The sequence below is a fragment of the Bombina bombina genome, chromosome 4, assembly GCF_027579735.1.
Source record: "Bombina bombina isolate aBomBom1 chromosome 4, aBomBom1.pri, whole genome shotgun sequence".
NCBI classification, from domain to species: domain Eukaryota; kingdom Metazoa; phylum Chordata; class Amphibia; order Anura; family Bombinatoridae; genus Bombina; species Bombina bombina.
This window is the reverse complement of record NC_069502.1, coordinates 256,943,344-256,966,195: the sequence shown is the minus strand read 5'-3', so window position 1 is coordinate 256,966,195 and position 22,852 is coordinate 256,943,344. Positions and strand designations below refer to the sequence as shown.

Genomic DNA, 22,852 nt, shown 5'->3' with positions numbered 1-22,852 from the left:
AAACAAATCAGTGACCAATATAGCCACCTTTCTTTGCAAGGACACTCAAAAGCCTGCCATCCATGGATTCTGTCAGTGTTTTGATCTGTTCACCATCAACATTGCGTGCAGCAGCAACCACAGCCTCCCAGACACTGTTCAGAGAGGTGTACTGTTTTCCCTCCTTGTAAATCTCACATTTGATGATGGACCACAGGTTCTCAATGGGGTTCAGATCAGGTGAACAAGGAGGCCATGTCATTAGATTTTCTTCTTTTATACCCTTTCTTGCCAGCCACGCTGTGGAGTACTTGGACGCGTGTGATGGAGCATTGTCCTGCATGAAAATCATGTTTTTCTTGAAGGATGCAGACTTCTTCCTGTAACACTGCTTGAAGAAGGTGTCTTCCAGAAACTGGCAGTAGGACTGGGAGTTGAGCTTGACTCCATCCACAACCCGAAAAGGCCCCACAAGCTCATCTTTGATGATACCAGCCCAAACCAGTACTCCACCTCCACCTTGATGGCGTCTGAGTCGGACTGGAGCTCTCTGCCCTTTACCAATCCAGCCACGGGCCCATCCATCTGGCCCATCAAGATTCACTCTCATTTCATCAGTCCATAAAACCTTAGAAAAATCAGTCTTGAGATATTTCTTGGCCCAGTCTTGACGTTTCAGCTTGTGTGTCTTGTTCAGTGGTGGTCGTCTTTCAGCCTTTCTTACCTTGGCCATGTCTCTGAGTATTGCACACCTTGTGCTTTTGGGCACTCCAGTGATGTTGCAGCTCTGAAATATGGCCAAACTGGTGGCAAGTGGCATCTTGGCAGCTGCACGCTTGACTTTTCTCAGTTCATGGGCAGTTATTTTGCGCCTTGGTTTTTTCACACGCTTCTTGCGACCCTGTTGACTATTTTGAATGAAACGCTTGATTGTTCGATGATCACGCTTCAGAAGCTTTGCAATTTTAAGAGTGCTGCATCCCTCTGCAAGATATCTCACTATTTTTGACTTTTCTGAGCCTGTCAAGTCCTTCTTTTGACCCATTTTGCCAAAGGAAAGGAAGTTGCCTAATAATTATGCACACCTGATATAGGGTGTTGATGTCATTAGACCACACCCCTTCTCATTACAGAGATGCACATCACCTAATATGCTTAATTGGTAGTAGGCTTTCGAGCCTATACAGCTTGGAGTAAGACAACATGCATAAAGAGGATGATGTGGTCAAAATACTCATTTGCCTAATAATTCTGCACTCCCTGTATGTGGTATATGACAAGTTGCTTGACTGGATAGGGCTATAATGTGTGTGTGTGTGTGTGTGTATATATTTCTAGATATGTGGTTGTGGGTATATATGTGTGTGTGTGTATATAATATGATACACATATATACACACACTTTGGATCCCTTTCCATTCAACTACCTTAAGACATGAAAAATTATTTTTATTCAATTATCATATTTTTTTAAATATGTTTTACTGTGTATTAAATGTAAATATTTAACATTCCAATGTTTTTCACTTAGAAGAAAAGGTTTTTTGTAATTCTAAATATTTATTTCTATATATATCTGTAAATATTTCTATACCTGTATATATTCATATCAATATATAGGTATAGATATATATTTTACAAAAAAAACATCATATATATATATAGAAATAAATATTTAAAATAAAATGAACATTTTCTTTTATGTGAAGAACATTGGAAAGTAGAATATGAATCACTACCTTCAGGTTTAGTGCTGTAGGTCTAATGCGGTGTCGAGTTAGCGTGTCAGTGATGAGTGTTAGTTTTTTATTTTTTATTTCTGTGCTCCATTGTAGTCTATGGGGAGAAGAAGTTAATGCGGTTGCGGTATTTGAAGTCCTGAAATTAGCGCGCATCGGGTTTCACTTGCGCGCTAACTATTTACATTAAACATGTAATAAGAACGCTAACCCCACATGCATTAAAATGTAACTTTCAGTGGTGTTAGCACATGAGCGAAAAATATATTTATTGAGGCAGTTTATTGAGTCACTATTTTGCAGTGACTCTTAGAGATGTACCACTCTGAATTGATGCAAATGCAATATGAGTGGTCCCTACAGGGCTGGTTCAGAAAGGACCAAAGAAATTACCTGCAACTAAAATGTGTATAAAATGTGACAGCAAAGAAAAACCATAATAATAGCACTCCTAGGTAACTTCCATTTACTCAGAGAGCAAATAATTATATGTTAACTCATTCCTTTTGTAAGTATAACATTAAAAACATGTAACTATCAGTTTGCTTCTTTCTAGAAAAAATAAAAAGACAAAATAATAAATGGTATTTGTACCTAAATTATATCTGACTGTCATAAAGCAGTGGACATATTAAATGGAGGTGAAAATCATTTTTTGCATATATGCATAACATGCACCTGCAATTCAATGCTGCTTTACAAATTATCTTTAAACAAAACACATATTTATGATTTAGGTAGAGAATGCCATTTTAAACAACTTTCTAATTTTCTTCTATTATCTATTTTTCTTTGTTCTCTTGGTATCTTTTGTTGAAAGCAGAGATGAAAGCTTAGGAGACGGCCCATTTCTGGAGCACTATATTGCAGCAGTTTTACAAGAATATTATCCATATGCAAGAGCACTAGATATCAGCACTATTCCCTGCCATGTAGCGCTCCGGATGCCTACCTAGGTATCTCTTCAACACAGAACATCATGGGACCGAAGCAAATTTGATAATAGAAATAAATTGGAAACTTTTTTTTTAAATGGTATGCTCTGGGTTTCATATTCCTTTAACAATGTCACGTTGACAAGGTTTTGCAGATCAAGAGCAGTGTAGGGATGCATGTCTTGAAAATCCTGGTGGAATCCATGAACCTTCTGTAGTTAGTTATGGACAGATGTAAATGAGCTTTTGCTATGATCTAAGCAATAACTGTATAAAATGTTGCAGGGTCAGTTATATTTTGCCATACATAAGCATGATGGAGGCACAGGAGGAAGTGGATAAAGCAAAATTTGCCAATGTATTATTATTATTTTATGGGTTTTACATTCTGAGTCTCCCTAAACCAGCAAATAGATTAATATAATCAACAGTCTGTGTATAGTACTAATATTAGAACCATTACTGATATAAATGTATTTTGCTGCCTTTCATTTTTTGTCTTTATAATTGCTCTAATTACCAGGATTGATATGTAATAATTACGTATTTTCCATAGAATTAATGAATCACTGATCTGACTTCCTTAAGTATTATCCTAAGCATACAATAATGTAATCCCCATTCTATTCAATCACTTTTCTCTAACAAGTAGATGAAAATACAAATGATATAAGTTGCATTATAAACACACATTATGGATTTCCTGATTTTACTTTTAAATGTATAATTAGCCCACTTACACAGTTGAGTAGGTTTATAACAGGTCATACCCTTTACAGGATGGACAAAAATGTAATCAGGGTGATATATGCTACTTTTTTTATTTCTACATAGTGTAACGTTCCTATTCTGTCTGTGTAGATTAGGTGAAGCACTTATAAACAGGCATATGTGTACTGGAGAGAAAAGCCAATAAACAATTATTTCAGAAGAAGCCTGAGGAAACGGCGCTTATAGTGCTGAGAAACGCGTTGCTTGACATTGTAACATGTTTTATTAAATTTGTAATGTTTTTAGCTACTTGTTTCCACTTCATTTGTGCTACATCTATCAGTCATTATCTCTATTGCCAGAGTAGCTGATTTTGCTATGCACTGCAATTACCACCAATGGTGCACCTGAGGACAGTAAAGTTCCCTGTAGCGGGAGGAGAGTCTCCCAGATGACTCAGAGGTTCCGGTCTGTCATTACTGCACATTCCGTGCATGTACATTTGTGAGTTTATTTCTATTATACCTTTTTATTAATCTATTGAATAGACTTTCTAGCCTATGAGGTGCCTTTTCCCACTTGTTATGTTTAAACATAGCTTGTGTGTTTTACAAACTGACTGGGGTAGTCCCAATTTTAAGGGCAAACCCCCTTATCCCTCATAGTCCCACGACTCATTCCTCTTTATAGGGCTATCACTTTTTAACCTCATAACCCAAATTGACACAAAATTGTAATGACAATGTACTACTCTTATAGAATTAAGTTTTATTAGATTATGAGAACATAAAGGCCTGTGTAAAAGTATTTATAGAGAACTGATGGGCCATATTAATATTTCAGGAATATAGGTAAGATAATACCTCTGACTTCTAGAATGTAAGTGTCCCTCTTTGGTTACCTGAATTGTTGACAAGTATGAATTTAAGTTTAATACTAATTTACTTCATATGTTATATAGCAGATAATGTATACAGTTATACTACTACTACTATTAGATATACCACTAATAAGTGATCTAAAATTAAATGTACCTAAGTTCTCTCTCAGGAGCCAGGTGAGCACAGAATCTCGGTATGGGATGAAGTCATTCTTCTTTTTCTTTTTGTTCTGTAAAGAATGAGATATGACATCATATGTACATTATGTGATTGTCCTTCCAATAATTGCTTTATGGAATTATATTCTGAAGAGTTTTACTACATTTCCAGCTGCATTCTGGGATGAGTATAGACCCAATAACATTTGGCACCTCCCACATGGGTTTCATTTTACACACTGAGGCACTCTAAAACGTGTACACCGGACCTACATGAATACACACAGACTCATGAATACACACAGGCTCATGCATACACACGAGCACACATACACACACACATAAACATTCTATGCTAAACATACAATACACTTCTTTACTTCCAACATTACGCAGACATTTATAAAGTCTGAAAATATTTATCACTTGCACAGAATGATGGACAATCACACACAAGCAGGAAAACTATAACATAGGTTCCCTCCAAAGCCCAAAGAGGAATGGCCAACAAATTAATAAGAAGCATGCTCTTTACATGATATGGCTTGGATTTGTGCCTTACTGGACCAGGCCAATATAGGCTTATACTGCTTATAATGATTGTGCACACAACTTCTTACAAGAATTTCACTTTTAACTTTCTTGTTACTGAACCATCTTTGCAGTAGTTTTAAGAATATTATCCCATTTAACCCCTCGTTACACTCTGTCTACAGTTGAGCTGACGAGTATTACTGTGCTGATAAACAGGAAGTCCCACCTTATTCGTTCCAGAGTCCTGTTGAAAGACAGAAGGTAGTTATTAAAAGATTGATAATGGACTGGTTTGCACCATGCAATACATAAACCATGATATTATGAAGCCATTATAGGTAATGAACTATTACGTCCAAAGAGTGATACTAAAAGTTATATTGCTCATTTATGTCTCATCCAAGATGCATCCAATTTCATTGAGATGATTCATCAAGCAGTAATCTGTTTACCACAATGCTGACTCAACCCCAGAACAACACAGCATGATGATGCAATATTTACCAGACAGGAGCAAGATAAATATACCCCACAAAGCTTTGTGCAACTGGGCAAATATTAAGCAATTTTACTGTAGCTGTATGCATTTTATGGTGAAAACAACAACAATGTATACAATAAATAAAAATATTCTATAAAGGTTTTTGACTAAACCTAATAAAAACATTTTATAGAGAATTACATTCTGAGGTAAATGTCCCTTTAAATGTCATCAAACAGAAAATAATAAATCAGAGAGGCTAAATAAGCTCCTGGGATTTACATGGTAAAGCTTCTGACAATGACTTGCCTTGTGCTTGAGTACATTAGGAGGCCCCTTAATATAACCAAAAACACTGGTGCTTCGCTATGAATTCACAATGATTTTCCTTTTGTCTTTTTAATTATATAGTACAGTTTTCTGGTCATGTCTGGTAATGCAGTTGTACCAAAATGTTATGACCACTCAGGGTCACTATTCACAAACAAACCAAGGGCTGCAGTATAAAGGGTTTTAGTTACATTTTAGGTGCTCAAGTCTTCTTGACAGAAATGAGGATTCTGGGAAAATTATCAGTTCTGGACTGGAAACGTTTCATAATCTAGATGTTGCGATTAAACTTACCATTTCAGCAAGTGCAGAAATCACTTTTCCCAATGTAGTGAGAGATTTGTTGATGTTGGCACCTTCCTTATGGAGCAAAAATGAGGATAAATAAAACAAATTATCACAGGATAATCAAAGTGTGCACTGGAATTATTAAGAGCTTGCATGCAGTTGAGGCCTATGTTGAAGATATGTGAGATGGAGGATAAACCTCCAAAGCACGCTATTAAATTGTAGCAATTTGCTGTATACTCCGCCAAATAATAAGGGCTTCTTTATTTAAAGGGATATGAAACCCAAAACCTGCCTTTTGTAATTCAGACAGAGCATACAATTCAAAAAATATTTCCAATGTACTTCTCTTATGAATTTTGCTTTGTTCCAACGGTATTCTCTGTTGTAGTGATACCTAGGTAGGTGTTTGGAGCACTAGATGGCAGGAAATAGTGCTGCCATCTAGTGCTTTTGCAAATCGATGACACTCTTGCAAAACTGCTGCTATCTAGTGCTCCAGACGTGCACGCTCCTGAGCTTACGTCCCTGATTTTCAACAAAAGATACCAAGAGAATGAAGAAAATGTGATAATAGTAGTAAATTAGAAATCCGTTTACAATTGCTTGCTCTATCTGAATCATGAAAGACAAATTTGGGGTTTCACATCATTTTAAAAGCCTTCTATGATGCTATTTTAGTAATTTATAGAAATTACTGCAGTTCATGTACACAACGATAGGGGGAGAAAAAAATGTGCAAAAATGTCAGAACAAATTTCAAGTATTATTATGGCCTTATTTTTGAGAGATTGCTGGTTTAGGACATCATAGTATATATAGTATATATCACACAGACACACAGTATATACATTTAAAAATATGTTTTGTTAGTACTAGTTGTTAAATTTACAACAATTACAACTGAATAAAATTATAAAACAAATGTAAACATTACATCTTGGTCCTTCCATGTTCTCCAAAATCACATTACTTCTAAGTCAAGTGTGTGAATAAACTCTAGCCAAGGAACTAATAAAATGATATATAAAATAAAGTCTAAGACAGTTAGCAACCAGTAGGAAAAAAATAGTATAGAAATTTGTTGGTTTTGGCAAAGCCTATCTAAGCCTATGAACTAGTGTTTTTGTTCATTCCCTATACAAGATCATTATGCATCCCCAGGTTTCTTCTCAGCAGTTATAAGGCCCAGCAGGCACAGTGATGGGAACACACACCAGCCTCTTTTATTAGAGAGGACAAAACTGTGCCTTTGGAGGATGCAATTCAATCTAGAAAAAGAGACCCATGGGAGTGTGAATGCTTCTTTATTCAGACATTTGCATCAAACAGAGATGATGCATTCTATACTTAGAGTCTCTTTAACCATTACATGTCCTTAGTAACCTACTAGTTTACTTGTTTAGCTGAACCAATAAATCTTCAATTTAAGCTAACTAAGCACCTATTACCTATTTAGCTTAACCTACCTAAACTTTGCAATTACAGCTTAAAAGGACAGTGACATTGTAAATATTCTTCAATGTGCTTAATAGACAGTAGTAATTAAATGTAAGATTTTTAAAACTGATGCAGTTCTGACTTACACCGATACTTTGTAAGGTTATTTGTCTCTTTAAAGGGACAGTAATTTGTCTCTTAAATTAATTGAACAGAGCATGGCATTTTAAACAACTTTCCAATGTACTTCTATAATCAATTTTGCTTAGTTATCTTGGTATCCTTTGTTAAAGAGTAATCCTAGGTGAGCTCAGGAGCGTGTACGTGTCAAGCCATTTGGCACTAGTGTTTGCAACATTGTTAATAACAATGTTATACATAGTTACAAACACTACTACCATAGACTGCTACAGACAGGTGCACATTCCTAAGCGCCTATCAGCCTACCTAAGTTTAGTCTTCAACAAAGGACACCAAAAGAAAACAAAGCAAATTTGATAAACTAAGTAAATTGGAAAATATCTAAAACTGTGTGCTGAATCATTAAAGTTTAATTTTGACTTTACTGTCCCTTTAAGTTCACTTATTAGAAAAGTTTTACTGGCTAAACAAGGAGATACAAGCCTTTCTGCCATTTAAGTACAGCACGGCGTGAGGAAATTATATTCCAATAATTCTTAACATCTAGTATTAACTAATTAACATCTAGTATTAACTAATTAACATCTAGTATTATTTAACAACAACTGGAGGGCAATAAAAATACAAAGAATTCCCTGACGCGGTCGCCTTTCACATACGCTTCCTCAGAGGGGTCTGATAAAGCGTATGTGAAACGCTCTATGTGTTTATATGTGTGTACATATGTATTTATGCATTTATATTTGCATATATGTATTTACAGACATATATACATATGTATATATATATATATATATATATATATATATATAGATATATACTGTATATAAGTGCATAGGAGCATTTTACAGTCAAGAAGATGAAAATATGTAAAAGCATATTTATGCAATATTCATTTGTAAGTGTAATAGTGTGTATTTAGTGTAAATATTTCACATTCCAATGTTCTGCACATAGCAGAATATGTTATATGTATTTCTAAATAGATATTCCTATATATCTGTATATATCTATACCTATATATAATCCTGTATATATACAGGTATAAATATATATTGTACGAAAATACCATCAGATATATATAGAATTATGTATTTATGAATAAATAGAAGATATTCTTCTATGTGAAGAACAATAGAATGCGAAATATTCTGATTTTCATGTCGGGTTAACGCACTTGAGAATATGAGATCAGGTATGGGCACGAGTAAGGTTTTTTCCACTTTTTTTGCTCCATTGATTTCTATGGGGGCACACATTAACCCTTACGTGATATCTTAACCAGCTTTTTGTGCGCATTGGGTTAGCGTGCGAATGAAAACGGTTTACTTTCAACTTGTAATATGAGCGCTACCCAATTCATGCAAAAAGCTTACTTCTAGCGGAGTTGGGTCTTTCCATCTTGCACATTACCTTAGTTTTATCAGGCACAGCGCATGCCATAAAGAAACACGTATAATAAAGAAACGTTAATTTACCTTTAGCCTTGTACCCTTTGCTCCAGTGGAGTCAGCTCTTTCACTTCCAGCAAGATCCACAAGGCTGATCTTACTGACCTGTATGAAACAGAGTAATAAATGGTTAATATCATCATTTTTGTAGACCCAGGCTAGCTATATGCAGATATATTTTTACAATTATATTTGTAGTTTAAATATTGAAGAAGGTTTCTGTTTCCATAAAGTAAAAGGTGCCACCATGTTGTAACCTAGGTTTCTCGTATCTTAACTTTTTTGCTAAGGCCAAATAGGACAGTAAAAAATAAGCTATGAGATTCAGCAAACAATGGCAGTGTGGAAAATAGCAGTGTTAGTAATTCAGATATAAAGTGTTTAATGTCCATTTAACTATGCATAAGCAAAGCTCAACACTAACCACATCTAGCTGTGTATTCTTCACACTTACAAAGGGAGTTAATGTTTTATATTTTTAAAATGAGTTGATTTTCAAAAATCCTAACACTTAAATTATTATTATATATTTAACTTCTTTTTATTAAGAGACAAGAAAGAAAAATAGTTACAATATACAATTGTTTTCCTCATAAACATCATAGAAGAGTGTGTTTCGTAGATCACCAAGACATAATTAACATTAAAGCTAAAAAAATACATAAGTCAACAGAAAGAACAGAAAGAAGTAAAAGAAATATAAAATAAACACTGGTGCTATAGAGATAATACCATGGAACTATCAACCACTAATGCCTAGGAGTAGGGATGGGTGACCGTTTTGCAACATTCAAAACAACAAAACGAATTTTAGCACATTTGTTCATTCGTTTTGAATTTAGAATATTTGTTCAACATTCTAAAATTTGTTTAATGTAATAATATTTTGAATGCTTTCTTTAAATGTAATATTCAATTCAATTTTTTTTAATAATTCAATTTGAATTATACAATATTCGAATTTGAAAAATTCAATTCAATATATTTGTTATAGTATTTCTAATGCTCTCTTTATATGTAATATTCAAATTATGCAATATTCAAAATAGAAATATTCAGTGATATATTTGCATCTATTATGTATCAATTTACTAAATTCCGTACCACATGAACTATTGAACTTCTTAATAGTATTTGTTAAATCGAATGTCACATTAGAAATTTTGAATGTAGATATTCAATGTCATTATGAACATTCAAAAACTAATTTAATGGATTTTCATTCTTATCAACATTCGATTGTTCAAAACCAATGTCCACAAGACTATTTATTCCACCAAACGAATTACATTTTCAGCACATTCGCCCATCCCTACCGAGGAGCTGTCCTTCTATTACACAATACAAGAGTAGAGTATCTGTGACCTCACTACATTCACTATCCCCATGTGAACCATGGACATCCCTCCCCCATCACAGATAGTTTTGCTTTCCTCACCTTTTCCGTGCTTGTCTCATTATCAGAGTCGTTCCTCCGCTGTGTGAAGATGATGTTGAATACTGCATGAGAGCGACTGCTTGTTTCATTCATATTTGTAGCAGCTACTGTCCTACAGTACATGAAACAAGCACAGTTATCAAACACATAGAAAATATTCCCACTAATACATCTATCTGTTGGATTGGGTGCTCTAATATTAGTATCATGGCTCATATATGTGGGTTTTGTCTGCTGTTATCAGACGTTTGGTCAAGGGTCATAAAAGAAATGGAATTGGTACTTGCACTGTTCCAAAAGATGCCCTTGTTTTCATATTGTATAAACAAGCAGGCGTAAAATGTAAAATCTTATCTGCACTTTTTAAAATATTACTTAAAGGGACAGTAAAGTCAAAATTAAACTTAAATGGATTGGATAGAGAGCATGACAATTTAAACAACTTTACAATTTAGTTCTTTAATCAAATTTACTAATTTCTCTTGGTATACTTTATTAAAGAGTAATCCTAGGTAAGATCAGGAGCGTGCACGTGTATCTAGCCATCTGGCAGTAGTGTTTGCAACATTGTTTATAGCAATGTTATGGATAGATGCAAACACTCCTGCCATATATTGCTATAGACACATGCACACTCCCGAGCTTCTATCAGCCTACCTAGCTTTACCTTTTAACAAAGGGTATCAAGAGAACAAAACAAATTTGATAACATAATTAAATTGGAAAGTTGTTTAAAAACGTAAATTATTTTTACCTGATAATTTCATTTTCTTCTGAAGGGAAGAGTTCACAGCTGCATTCATTACTTTTGGGAATTCAGAACCTGGCCACCAGGAGGAGGCAAAGACACCCCAGCCAAAGGCTTAAATACCTCCCCCACTTCCCTCATCCCCCAGTCATTCTGCTGAGAGAACAAGGAACAGTAGGAGAAATATCAGGGTAAAAAAAAAGTTCCAGAAGAACAAAAAATACAGCAGCCTCATAGAAAAAAAAACACGGGCGAGAGCTGTGGACTCTTCCCTTCAGAAGAAAATTAAATTATCAGGTCAGCATAATTTATGTTTTTCTTCTTAAAAGGGAAGAGTCCACAGCTGCATTCATTACTTTTGGGAAAACAATACCCAAGCTAGAGAACACTGAATGCAAACAACGGGTGTGTACAAAAGGCGACCCCTTTCGAAGGGCACCACAGCCTGACTTACTCAACACCCTAAAATTTAAGTACAAACAACACGGGAGAAAACCCGAGCCCAGATAACTGCACATTAGTTACATCGCCTGCAAAGCCGAACTAAAAACCACTCAGACCTAGAGTCCGTCAAGCCCAAACGACTTCCAAGACGTCCGCCCCACAGGACACGACTCGCAAGAAGGTACCCGGCCAGAGACAAGGACCGCATCTGTTCCCCAAAAGGGAAAACAGAGTCCAGAAAAGATCCAAAGGAACCTTTCCCACTCAACACCTATGTAGCAACCCATGGTTGTCTTACAATAGCAAGAGACCCTAGGAACATAAGGACTGGAGAAAAAAGATCCATACACAGGGAAACATGTCCCAAAAGGACTTGAGGAAAACCCTTATATCCCTGATCCTGTACCCTACCCTAAGGTACACCAGGAAAAATCATGAGTCTCCTGTTGCCCCATAACATGTCTAGACCTGCAGGCTAGACAGGAAGAGACAGCAGAAACAGGATAACTATCCCAACAGCTAGAAAGAGTTCACCAAAAGAACCGCAAACTGCCAGAACAGGAACTCTCAATGACCAGTTTCCAGAAGGAAAGCTGACTCACCATTGCTAACCCAAACCACCTAAAGGTGCTTCAAAACTTGTTAGCATCCAGACAAGAGCAATTAGCTGCAGCTGGTTACACCATCACAGTGCAAATATCTCTAGATGGTTCCAACTGCAAACCTTCCAAGGGCTTACAGCCCTCCGAATAACAACTTCAAAGAGTGCCCCTTCCCAAAGACAAGAGTCCCAGACTTCTGGAAGAGAAAGGAAGGATCAACGAGGAACAAAGTCCCCGGTTAGACCGATGCTACAAACGGTATGCTACCGTGAGTCAGGATAGACATTGTGCTCGGGTACGAGACCCCCTACGCGCTGTCCTCAGCAAAAAAGGAACACTTCCCAAGGGAAGAAGGCCCTCAAACCCTCAGCATCCCTATATCAGATCCAACACGTAGCAGAAGCCCCAAAAGGGAGCAAACCCTCAGCCTTCCCAGCTGCAGTAACCAGACACTACATCGCAGCTCCCCTTCCAGGATCCTGAAATGCAAGAAGGGAAAAAAAACCCTGCAAAGAAGAACCAAGGACCCACAGGACCCGACAGATACTGAGGTAACTCCGAACCCGGAGAACCCAATCACCACTCGGGAAAACACCCTACCATAGAGGCGAGACCCCTCGACCATATTGCCAACCCAGTTGAAAGACACCTGGAATCTACAGGAACATCTTAAATGCACCAGAAGACTAGTAGGGACCCGTCAGAAGGACCTAAAGCCTAAGCCACAGTCAGATAGGCATCCCTCACAGAGCCCAAGCCCCTACAAGAGGGGCCCGTGGGACCACAAACATCTTGTGTGAAACCGAATCTCCACACCCATCTAAGGAGAGACATGGACCAAGGCTAGGGTCCTCAACAATAGGTCGATCAAAAGATCCTACTTCCAGAGGAACCCTAAACTGCCTCCTACAAGGAGGAGCGCACCTCTAAAGTCCGTAGACTTGGCGATCTCGCAATAGCCTCAAACCCAAGGGTCACAAAGAACTCCTGAACAGTCTAAGATTCAGCACCCAGTGCAAATGGATTGTAAAGAGATCTCGTAGGCAAGCGGCAACACATGATATACACACAGGCAGGGTAGCATCACCACACGAAGGCGAATGATAACCCAGGGCTTTGCTTGACATCCCAGAGAGTTAACGTAAAGGCACCGCCCACAAAGCCCCTAACAGAGCATCGCGTATAAATGGACAACTACCTGACCCCAGAAGGGCGGCCATTCGTACACGACCTTGACTCTTCACTGACAAGCCCCAAGGCTAGAGTTGCAACGAGGATGCAAGACACCCAAACGTCGAAGACCGTAGTCAGACTAAGGGTATAAAATGGAATAGACAACAGTCAGAGATACTAGAAGAATCTATCTTCCAAAGAAACTGCTTTAAGCGGACAAACGCTGGAGCCGTAGCCCCCCACAGAAGGCAGGGAATCCCTGCACACCACCTCTTAGCGTAACACAACTTGGAACAGAGAAAGAAAAACATGCCCGCGCATCCAGACCAGATGATCCACCCCAGGCGGGAAGGAAGGAGACTCCGCCACCGCAAGAAAAAATGCGTAATAGGCTAAAGAATCAGCGTCCGGAAGAACTTCGAGTGAAACTCAAATCAGAAATCACTCGGCACACCAGACCACAAAGGTCACACACATCTCCCAACTTCCAAGGAATGGAAATAACGGTTCTGAGTTTCCAGGGACCTGAAGAACCATGATTCCATCTGCAAAAAAACAGATCCGCAACCCAGGTGAGTAACCCGAACCAACCAACCTTAGATTGGCACTCACAACCCTCCGTCCGGAGGGGTTGCATATAAACAACAGGCCTCATACTTCGGTAGGATCCAATCCCAGAGTCCATAGAATAGGCCAAGTGACATTCAGAATCCAACAGGATTCAATCAGCACCACAAAGGTGACATAAACCCTGGTAAGAGTTGAAAAAGCGTCCTACCAGTACCAGCCTGGTATAAGGACACTCCCAAACTGCTCAAGGTCCAACAAAAATTTGTCCTGAAGGATCAATAAATGAACTAGAAAACATAATTCTAATAATCAACAAGTGCGCAACTACCAAGGGAGTGCCCACGCGACCACTAGTCGCAAGTATCGGTTCCAAAGAAAAACGTTCTTAACGAAAATTTAACAGACATGTGCTTAAGGAAAACAAATTAAACACATCCATCCGGATCAAAAAATAAAGAAAGGCAGCATCCAACGGGTGAACACCTAAGGTGAATGAAAATGACAACAGGACCAGCCGATTAGAAGCCCCATTCACCCAAAACGAAAACATAAATAGAAGAATTAAAAAACAGAGACGTTAAGGAGATTGATCCCCAAACGTCATATCCATTTTGCCCTCCATTCTAAGGCCTCGGATCCCTCGGCCCACTAGAACTAGGAACCTCCAACCTTGCCAAAACATGTCTTAAAAGAACACGAAGATGAGCCAGCCTATAACGGAAGGCAAAATCATCCCTCGCCGGATCTACTGAAGAACCTGGCCCCGAGATTGGGGTCCCTGAAGCCAACATTTCCCCAGAAGGCCGAAACTGAATCGGGCGATCCCACACTTGACAGGCCTTGGTTAACAGAACATGGACAGTATCGTAGAAATACTTCACTTGGGAGATATAAATGAGGCAGTGCCATAGAAATGGCCATGCGGAATCGTGCCATAACCTCCGGCGGAAACAAGCCACTCTCCGGAGAAGGAGTAAAGGCCCTAGGGACACCTGAATGTGTAGCTGGGAAAGGGTCTTGGGCACGCGTCTCACGGGTCATGGAAACCTCGGAGCCGGATGGCTCAACACACTCTAAGCTCCCAGATTCAGGAGAAGAGAGTACTCTAGAATGGCAATCAGAAAATAACTGATGGGCATTGATTACCTGGGCCATTTCATATTCATCACAAGACACAGCCTCCGTATCGGAGGCATCCGTGTCTCGCATATAAGAATCCTCCATAAACTTGAGATTACAAAAACTAACTGGCACCCCTTGACACCCCCAATGGCTGGGGCACTCACCACCTCCTGTGAACCAGACAACCCACAAGATAGACTCTCTCTGTCGCACAGAGTCAGCATATGGAAGTGAAAAACAACGTAACCGCACCCGTCACGAGGTGCACCATTCCAGGCACAAAAAGGGCACACAATCTTGAGAGATTGCGTCATTAAAAGACGACATATGTTCGGTAAAGGCTGTGAGCCTAAGTATAGCTACACATTGCAGATAGAACCATATAACAAACATGATTATTGTCCCCCCTGTTCAATAACCCCCCCCCCCCCCCCTCAGGAGATCCTTGGACCCTACCTTGTTTCGTCAACAATACATTCCCATATTGAAATAAAATAAAACGATCTTACCGGAATCTACGCCCGTGGAACAGGAACAGGGTCCTTCAAGTGTGACAGATAGTAGCCTCGCTTCTGACATGGACTTGAGAGAAGAAACTTGTCAACGCTGATTACCAAGGAGCTGTTAAATATGAGTCGGGATGGGTTCGCAGGAAAACTCTCCCTGCATCTCCGGACTCTAACTTTCATCCATGCTCTCACTGAGAGGCTGACAGGATTACTTAAAACTCCAGTCCCATTGTGAAGAGTACTACCCTCCATAAGAGACTATCTCGAACTTCTGACACTTCTCTGCCAACCTCCTGTGACGAAAAGCAAAGAATGACTGGGGGATGAGGGAAGTGGGGGAGGTATTTAAGCCTTTGGCTTGGCTGTCTTTGCCTCCTCCTGGTGGCCAGGTTCTGAATTCCCAAAAGTAATGAATGCAGCTGTGGACTCTTCCCTTTTAAGAAGAAAATCACATACTCTATGTGAATCATTAAAGTTTAATTTTGACTGTACTGTCCCTTTAACAGTGTTAAGCAACATATTCCATGATATTGGTACCAAACAAGACTGCTGCCTATCAAGGAGTGGAGGATTCAGGCATCCACTACTCATTCTCTAGAACACTATCATTATTTGCCTCATAACAAACTAGATGGTTATAATTCTGTGGTATTTATCTGGGAGGAATACATTAGACAATTAAGAGACTGATATGCCAGTAATCATGGTTAAATATCTTTATTCTGTTTAGTTTCTAGGTGGTCATAAATTTGTCAGAAGGTTAAAGGGACATTAAACCCAAATTTTTTATTTCATGATTCAGATAGCACAAGCAATTTTAAATAACTTTCTAATTTACTTCTATTATCTAATTTGCTTCATTCTCTTGATATCCTTTGCTGAAAAGCAAATCTAGATAGGCTCAGGGGCTGCTGATTGGTGGCTGCACATAGATGCCTCGTGTGATTGGCTCACCTTTGTACATTTCTATTTCTTCAACAAAGGATATCTAAATAATGAAGCAAATTAGATAATACAAGTAAATTGGAATGTTGTTTAAAATTGCATTCTCTATCTGAATCATGAAAGAAATTTTGTGGGTTTAATGTCCCTTTAATGTTGCTTATTATCTATAGATTACTCATGGACCTAAATGATTCATTAGGTTGTATGACCCTGTCTATATGATATTATAGCTTTGTCTTGCTTTAATAACAATTAATTTCTCCCGATTTTAGCTACCTGTTTTAAAGGGTCAGCAGTGCTAGCCGCACAGTTCAGTGAAATTGGAAAGTCCACAATCAGTATCGGACCTACTCAACAAAGGGCCATAGTACAAAAATGTTTTTTTTGTCCTCCAAAGATGGACCTGCAAGCTGCACTAATAAAAGTCTCCCCTGCATTAGGATTGTACACATTAGCACACTTATATATATATAGACTGGCTGCTATAGGCTCCCTAGCACCTGGGCCCTGGTGCCGCTGCACCAATGGTAGTTCCTTCCCTGCCCACAATTGTAAACTACAGAAAAAGTGGAACTAATGAAAATATATTGCAAACCTCTCTTTACTACACATAATTAAACGTTATATTACAATTTAATACTGTTTAATGTCCCTTTAAAGGCAAAAATCACTTGCCCTGATAGATTTTTTCTCGATTTTGATCTGGTACAAGATGTGTGGGTCTTTTTTTTTTTTCCCTTCTCCTTTTCTTGCTCACCCTTTCTGTTCCTCCCCCCCCCTTTTCCTCTCTCTCCCTCCCCTGAGATTATCTGTAACAAATATGGGTGGACAAATTTATATTCTTTGGCTTAATGTCCAATGGGACAGTAGCTTATATACTCATATCTCAAAAGCTCAGCTTTGAATAAATGCTTTTACTTTAAATTTTTCAGCTACAGATGAATATGCTTATAGATGGTATAAAGCAAAAATTCTGAACTATAACGATGAACAAACATACTGTAATTTCCATTAACCTATTAGTTAAAAAAGTGTTATAACAGATTTTATATGTAATTGCATCATATGAAGTGACTGTGTTGTTGTACTTTATCATTGATGTAATAATGTATATGTTCATTCAATAAAGCATTTAATTTAAAAAAAAAATAAAAAAAAAATCACTTGCTGTAATTCGTTAGATCATGCCATTTTTACATTACTGACCCATGCTAGCTATGCGTTTAACCCCCCACAAATGGGTTAAGTATTTTGGCAATGGTCCACTTACAAACCATTGTCGCTATGTGCGACTACCTCTCCTGATTGGCTAACTGACCTTCAGGCAGATTACGAGTTTTGCGTTATGAGCAGCTCGGTAATAACTTGCAAGTTATTTCCACCACTCACCTTTAATAGCGCTGCTATTACAGGTTTGCAAAGACCCAGCGTTAGCGGACAATATGGCAGCGTTGAGCTCCATACCGCACACAAATACCAGCGCTACTTTGAGCTGGTTTTACGTGCTCGTGCACGATTTCCCCATAGACATCAATGGGGAGAGCTGGCTAAAAAAAGCCTAACACCTGCAATAAAGGAGCATAAGCTCCGTAACGCAGCCCCATTGATTCCTATGGGGAAAGAAAATTTATGTTTACACCTAACACCCTAACATAAACCCCGAGTCTAAACACCCCTAATCTGCTGCCCCCGACACCTACGACACCTACATTACACTTATTAACCCCTAATCTGCCATCCCCGACATCACTGACACCTACATTACACTTAATAACCCCTTATATGCCTCCCCGACAACGCCGACACCTACCTACAATTATTAATCCCTAATCTGCCGCCCCAAATGTCGCCGCCGCCACTATACTAAAGTTATTAACCCCTAAACCTCTGGCCTCCCACATCACTAACACTAAATAAATATATTAACCACTAAACCTAAGTCTAACCCTAACCTCAACACCCATAACTTTAATATAATTAAAATAAATCTAAATAAAAATTACTATCATTAACTAAATAATTCCTATTTAAAACTAAATACATACTTACCTGTAAAATAAACCCTAAGCTAGCTACAATATAACTAATAGTTACATTGTAGCTATCTTAGGTTTTATTTTTATTCCACAGCTAAGTTTGTATTTATTTTAACTAGGTTGATTAGTTAGTAAATAGTTATTAACTATTTACTAGCTACCTAGCTAAAATAAATACAAATTTACCTGTAAAATAAAACCTAACCTGTCTTACACTAACACCTAACATTACACTACAATTAAATAAATTACATTAATTAACTACAATTAACTAAATTACAAAAAAAAATAAACACTAAATTACACAAAATAAAAAAGAAATTATCAAATATTTAAACTAATTACACCTAATCTAATAGCCCTATCAAAATAAAAAAGCCCCCCCCCCCAAAAAAAAACAACCTAGCCTAAACTAAACTGCCAATGGCCCTTAAAAGGGCCTTTGCGGGGCATTGCCCCAAAGAAAACAGCTCTTTTACCTGTAAAAAAAAATACAAACAACCTCCCAACAGTAAAACCCACCACCCACACAACCAACCCCCCCCCCGAATAAAATCCTATCTAAATAAACCTAAGCTCCCCATTGCCCTGAAAAGGGCATTTGGATGGGCATTGCCCTTAAAAGGGCATTTAGCTCTTTTTCTTTGCCCAAACCTCTAATCTAAAAATAAAACCCACCCAATAAACCCTTGGAAAAACGTAACACTAACCCCCGAAGATCCACTTACAGTTTTTGAAGACCGGACATCCATCCTCATCAAGCCAGGAGAAGTCTTCATCTAAGCGGGCAGAAGTCCTCAATGAAGCCGGGAGAAGTCTTCATCCAAGCGGCAAGAAGTCGTCCTCCAGGCGGGCAGAAGTCTTCATCCAGACGGCATCTTCTATCTTCATCCTTCCGACGTGGAGCAGCTCCATCTTCAAGACATCCGGCGTGGAGTATCCTCTTCATATGGTCCCAGCCATACACTGAAGGTTCCTTTAAATGACGTCATCCAAGATAGCGTCCCTTGAATTCCGATTGGCTGATAGAATTCTATCAGCCAATTGGAATTAAAGGTGAAAAAATCCTATTGGCTGATTGGGCTTGCATTCTATTGGCTGTTCCAATTGGATTTTTTCACCTTTAATTCCGATTGGCTGATAGAATTCTATCAGCTAATCGGAATTCAAGGGACGCCATCTTGGATGACGTCATTTAAAGGATCCTTCAGTGTACGGCTGGGACCGTATGAAGAGGATGCTCCGCGCCAGATGTCTTGAAGATGGAGCCGCTCCGCGTCAGAAGAATGAAGATAGAAGATACAATCTGGATGAAGACTTCTGCCCGCCTGGAGGACGACTTCTTGCCGCTTGAAGACTTCTCCCGGCTTCGTTGAGGACTTCTTGCCGCTTTGATGAAGACTTCTCCCGGCTTGATGAGGATGGATGTCCAGTCTTCAAAAACTGTAAATGGATCTTCGGGGGTTAGTGTTTTTTTAAGGGTTTATTGGGTGGGTTTTATTTTTAGATTAGGGGTTTGGGCAGAGAAAAAGAGCTAAATGCCCTTTTAAAAGCAATGCCCATCCAAATGCCCTTTTCAGGGCAATGGGGAGCTTAGGTTTATTTACGTAGGGGTTATTTGGGGGGTTTGGTTGTGTGGGTGCTGGGTTTTACTGTTGGGGGGTTGTTTGTATTTTTTTTTCTACAGGTAAAAGAGCTGATTTCTTTGGGGCAATGCCCCACAAAAGGCCCTTTTAAGGGCCATTGGAAGTTTAGTTTAGGTTAGGGTTTTTTATTTGGGGGGGGGGGGGTTATTTTGATAGGGCTATTAGATTAGATGTAATTAGTTTAAATATTTGATTATTTTTTATTTTGTGTAATTTAGTGTTTATTTTTTTTATTTAGTTAATTGTATTTAATTAATGTAATTTATTTAATTGTAGTGTAATGTTAGGTGCTAGTGTAAGACAGGTTAGGTTTTATTTTACAGGTAAAATTGTATTTATTTTAACTAGGTAGTTAGTAAATAGTTTATAACTATTTACTAACTAATCTACCTAGTTAAAATAAATACAAACTTAGCTGTGAAATAAAAATAAAACCTAAGATAGCTACAATGTAACTATTAGTTATATTGTAGCTAGCTTAGGGTTTATTTTACAGGTAAGTATGTATTTAGTTTTAAATAGGAATTACTTAGTTAATGATAGTAATTTTTATTTAGATTTATTTTAATTATATTAAAGTTAGGGGTGTTAGGGTTAGACCTAGGTTTAGGGGTTAATATATTTATTTAGTGTTAGTGATGTGGGAGGCCAGAGGGTTAAGGGGTTAATAACTTTAGTATAGTGGCGGCGGCGGTGACGTTGGGGGCGGCAGATTAGGGGCTAATAAATTTATGTAGGTGGCGGCGACGTTGGGGGTGGCAGATTAGGGGTTAATAAGTGTAGGTAGATGTCGGCGATGTCGGGGGCGACAGATTAGGGGTTAATAAGTGTAATGTAGGTGTCGGCGATGTCGGGGGCAGCAGATTAGGGGTGCTTAGACTCGGGGTTTATGTTAGGGTGTTAGGTGTAAACATAAATTTTCTTTCCCCATAGGAATCAATGGGGCTGCGTTACGGAGCTTTATGCTCCTTTATTGCAGGTGTTAGGCTTATTTTTAGCCGGCTCTCCCCATTGATGTCTATGGGGAAATCGTGCACGAGCACGTAAAACCAGCTCAAAGCAGCGTTGGTATTTGTGTGCGTATGGAGCTCAACGCTGCCATATTGCCTGCTAACGTCGGGTTTTTGCAAACCTGTAATAGCAGCGCTATTAAAGGTGAGCGGTGGAAATAACTTGCAAGTTAGTAGCGAGTTACTCCTAACGCAAAACTCGTAATCTGGCTGATAGAAAACATGATTAGATCATGTATTTTGTGCTGAGTGATGAGTTATATCAAAACAACATTTACAAACCAAAAACTTTTTTGAAAACTCAAATACAGAGATTTATTTTAAAGAAGCATTAAACCACGCACCACACATTAACAAACACAAAGGTAATGGGACATATTGCTACATACATGATCATAGCTGATAGAATTAAACTGCTGATCTCCCATTGAAAAACTGATACAATCTTCAATGTAGAAACAGATTCTAATTTTCCCCACTAACGGCTAGATTATGAGTGGAGCGATATTTAACGCTCCCGCTTAGACAGAAGCTTTTTGTGCCGTCAGGTAGCACGAGTATTACAAGTTGAAAGTAAAATGTTTGCACGCAAGAGAAACACAACGCGCACCAACCGTGTTAACGTATATACAATATCCATAGGAATAGATATACAGGTATAGGTATATATAGATATATATAGAAATATGTATTCACAACACAAATTACATTATCCTGTAAGTGAGGAATATTGGAATGTAAAATATGTACAGTAAATATACAGTAAAACACATAAATACACATGTACACACACACACACATATACAGTATATATATATATATATATATATATAAATGTTAAAGCCCTTTGCGGCACTTTTTTGTCAAACACCTTATACCATATCTTTGAGCCCTTAAAAGTTTTTTAAATATTTGTTTTAAATAATTTTTAGCAGATAGTGTTTATATGAGTGTAACTGTACCTTTAAGTGTATTTATGTTGTGTTTAATGCAACTTTTTTCTTCCGCTACCCTTTACGTGAGCTCTCAACTTGCGCTAACCCGACAAGCGTAAATCCAAATTGCACTTGAGCGAATGCATTTACTTTCAACTTGTAACATGTGCTATTTCCGACTCATGCAAAACCCCCAAAAAGCTTGCGCATAAACAATAATGCTCCACTCGTAATCTAGCCCTCAATGTAGCATGCAGTGCACACACTGTCCCTGTTTACAGTGCATTGCAGATCAGGGTACCTGGCTTTGTTGCCTGAATCCATAAGATCCTGGATGTCATTAAAAGAGGTGACCGCTAACTTGGACAGATCTTCCACATAAGGTCCCAGGAGAGGATGTTCACGCACACGCAGGTTCCCCTTATTCTTAGGGTTCAGCAGGTCTCGAACACGTTCACAGTATATTTCCATGTAGCTGACCTAAAGCCCAGAGAAAGCTAGCATTTATGTGACCTCACAAAATCACCAAACATACATAAATAAGGCCCTATAAGATAATATATGTATGTATGCTAGAACATAAAGATACAACGGCATTATTGTTAG

General features: G+C 38.3%; 1 protein-coding gene across 1 annotated transcript in view; it reads right to left on the bottom strand.

Moving 5' to 3' along the window:
- The window catches only part of KIF1A (kinesin family member 1A), a 200,416-nt gene that overhangs the window by 131,358 nt on the left and 46,206 nt on the right, over window positions 1–22,852 (bottom strand). Inside the window, 6 exon segments of the mRNA XM_053711551.1 lie at window positions 4,399–4,474; window positions 5,164–5,181; window positions 6,043–6,108; window positions 9,096–9,173; window positions 10,507–10,618; window positions 22,548–22,726. Coding sequence (XP_053567526.1) covers window positions 4,399–4,474; window positions 5,164–5,181; window positions 6,043–6,108; window positions 9,096–9,173; window positions 10,507–10,618; window positions 22,548–22,726 — 529 coding nt within the window.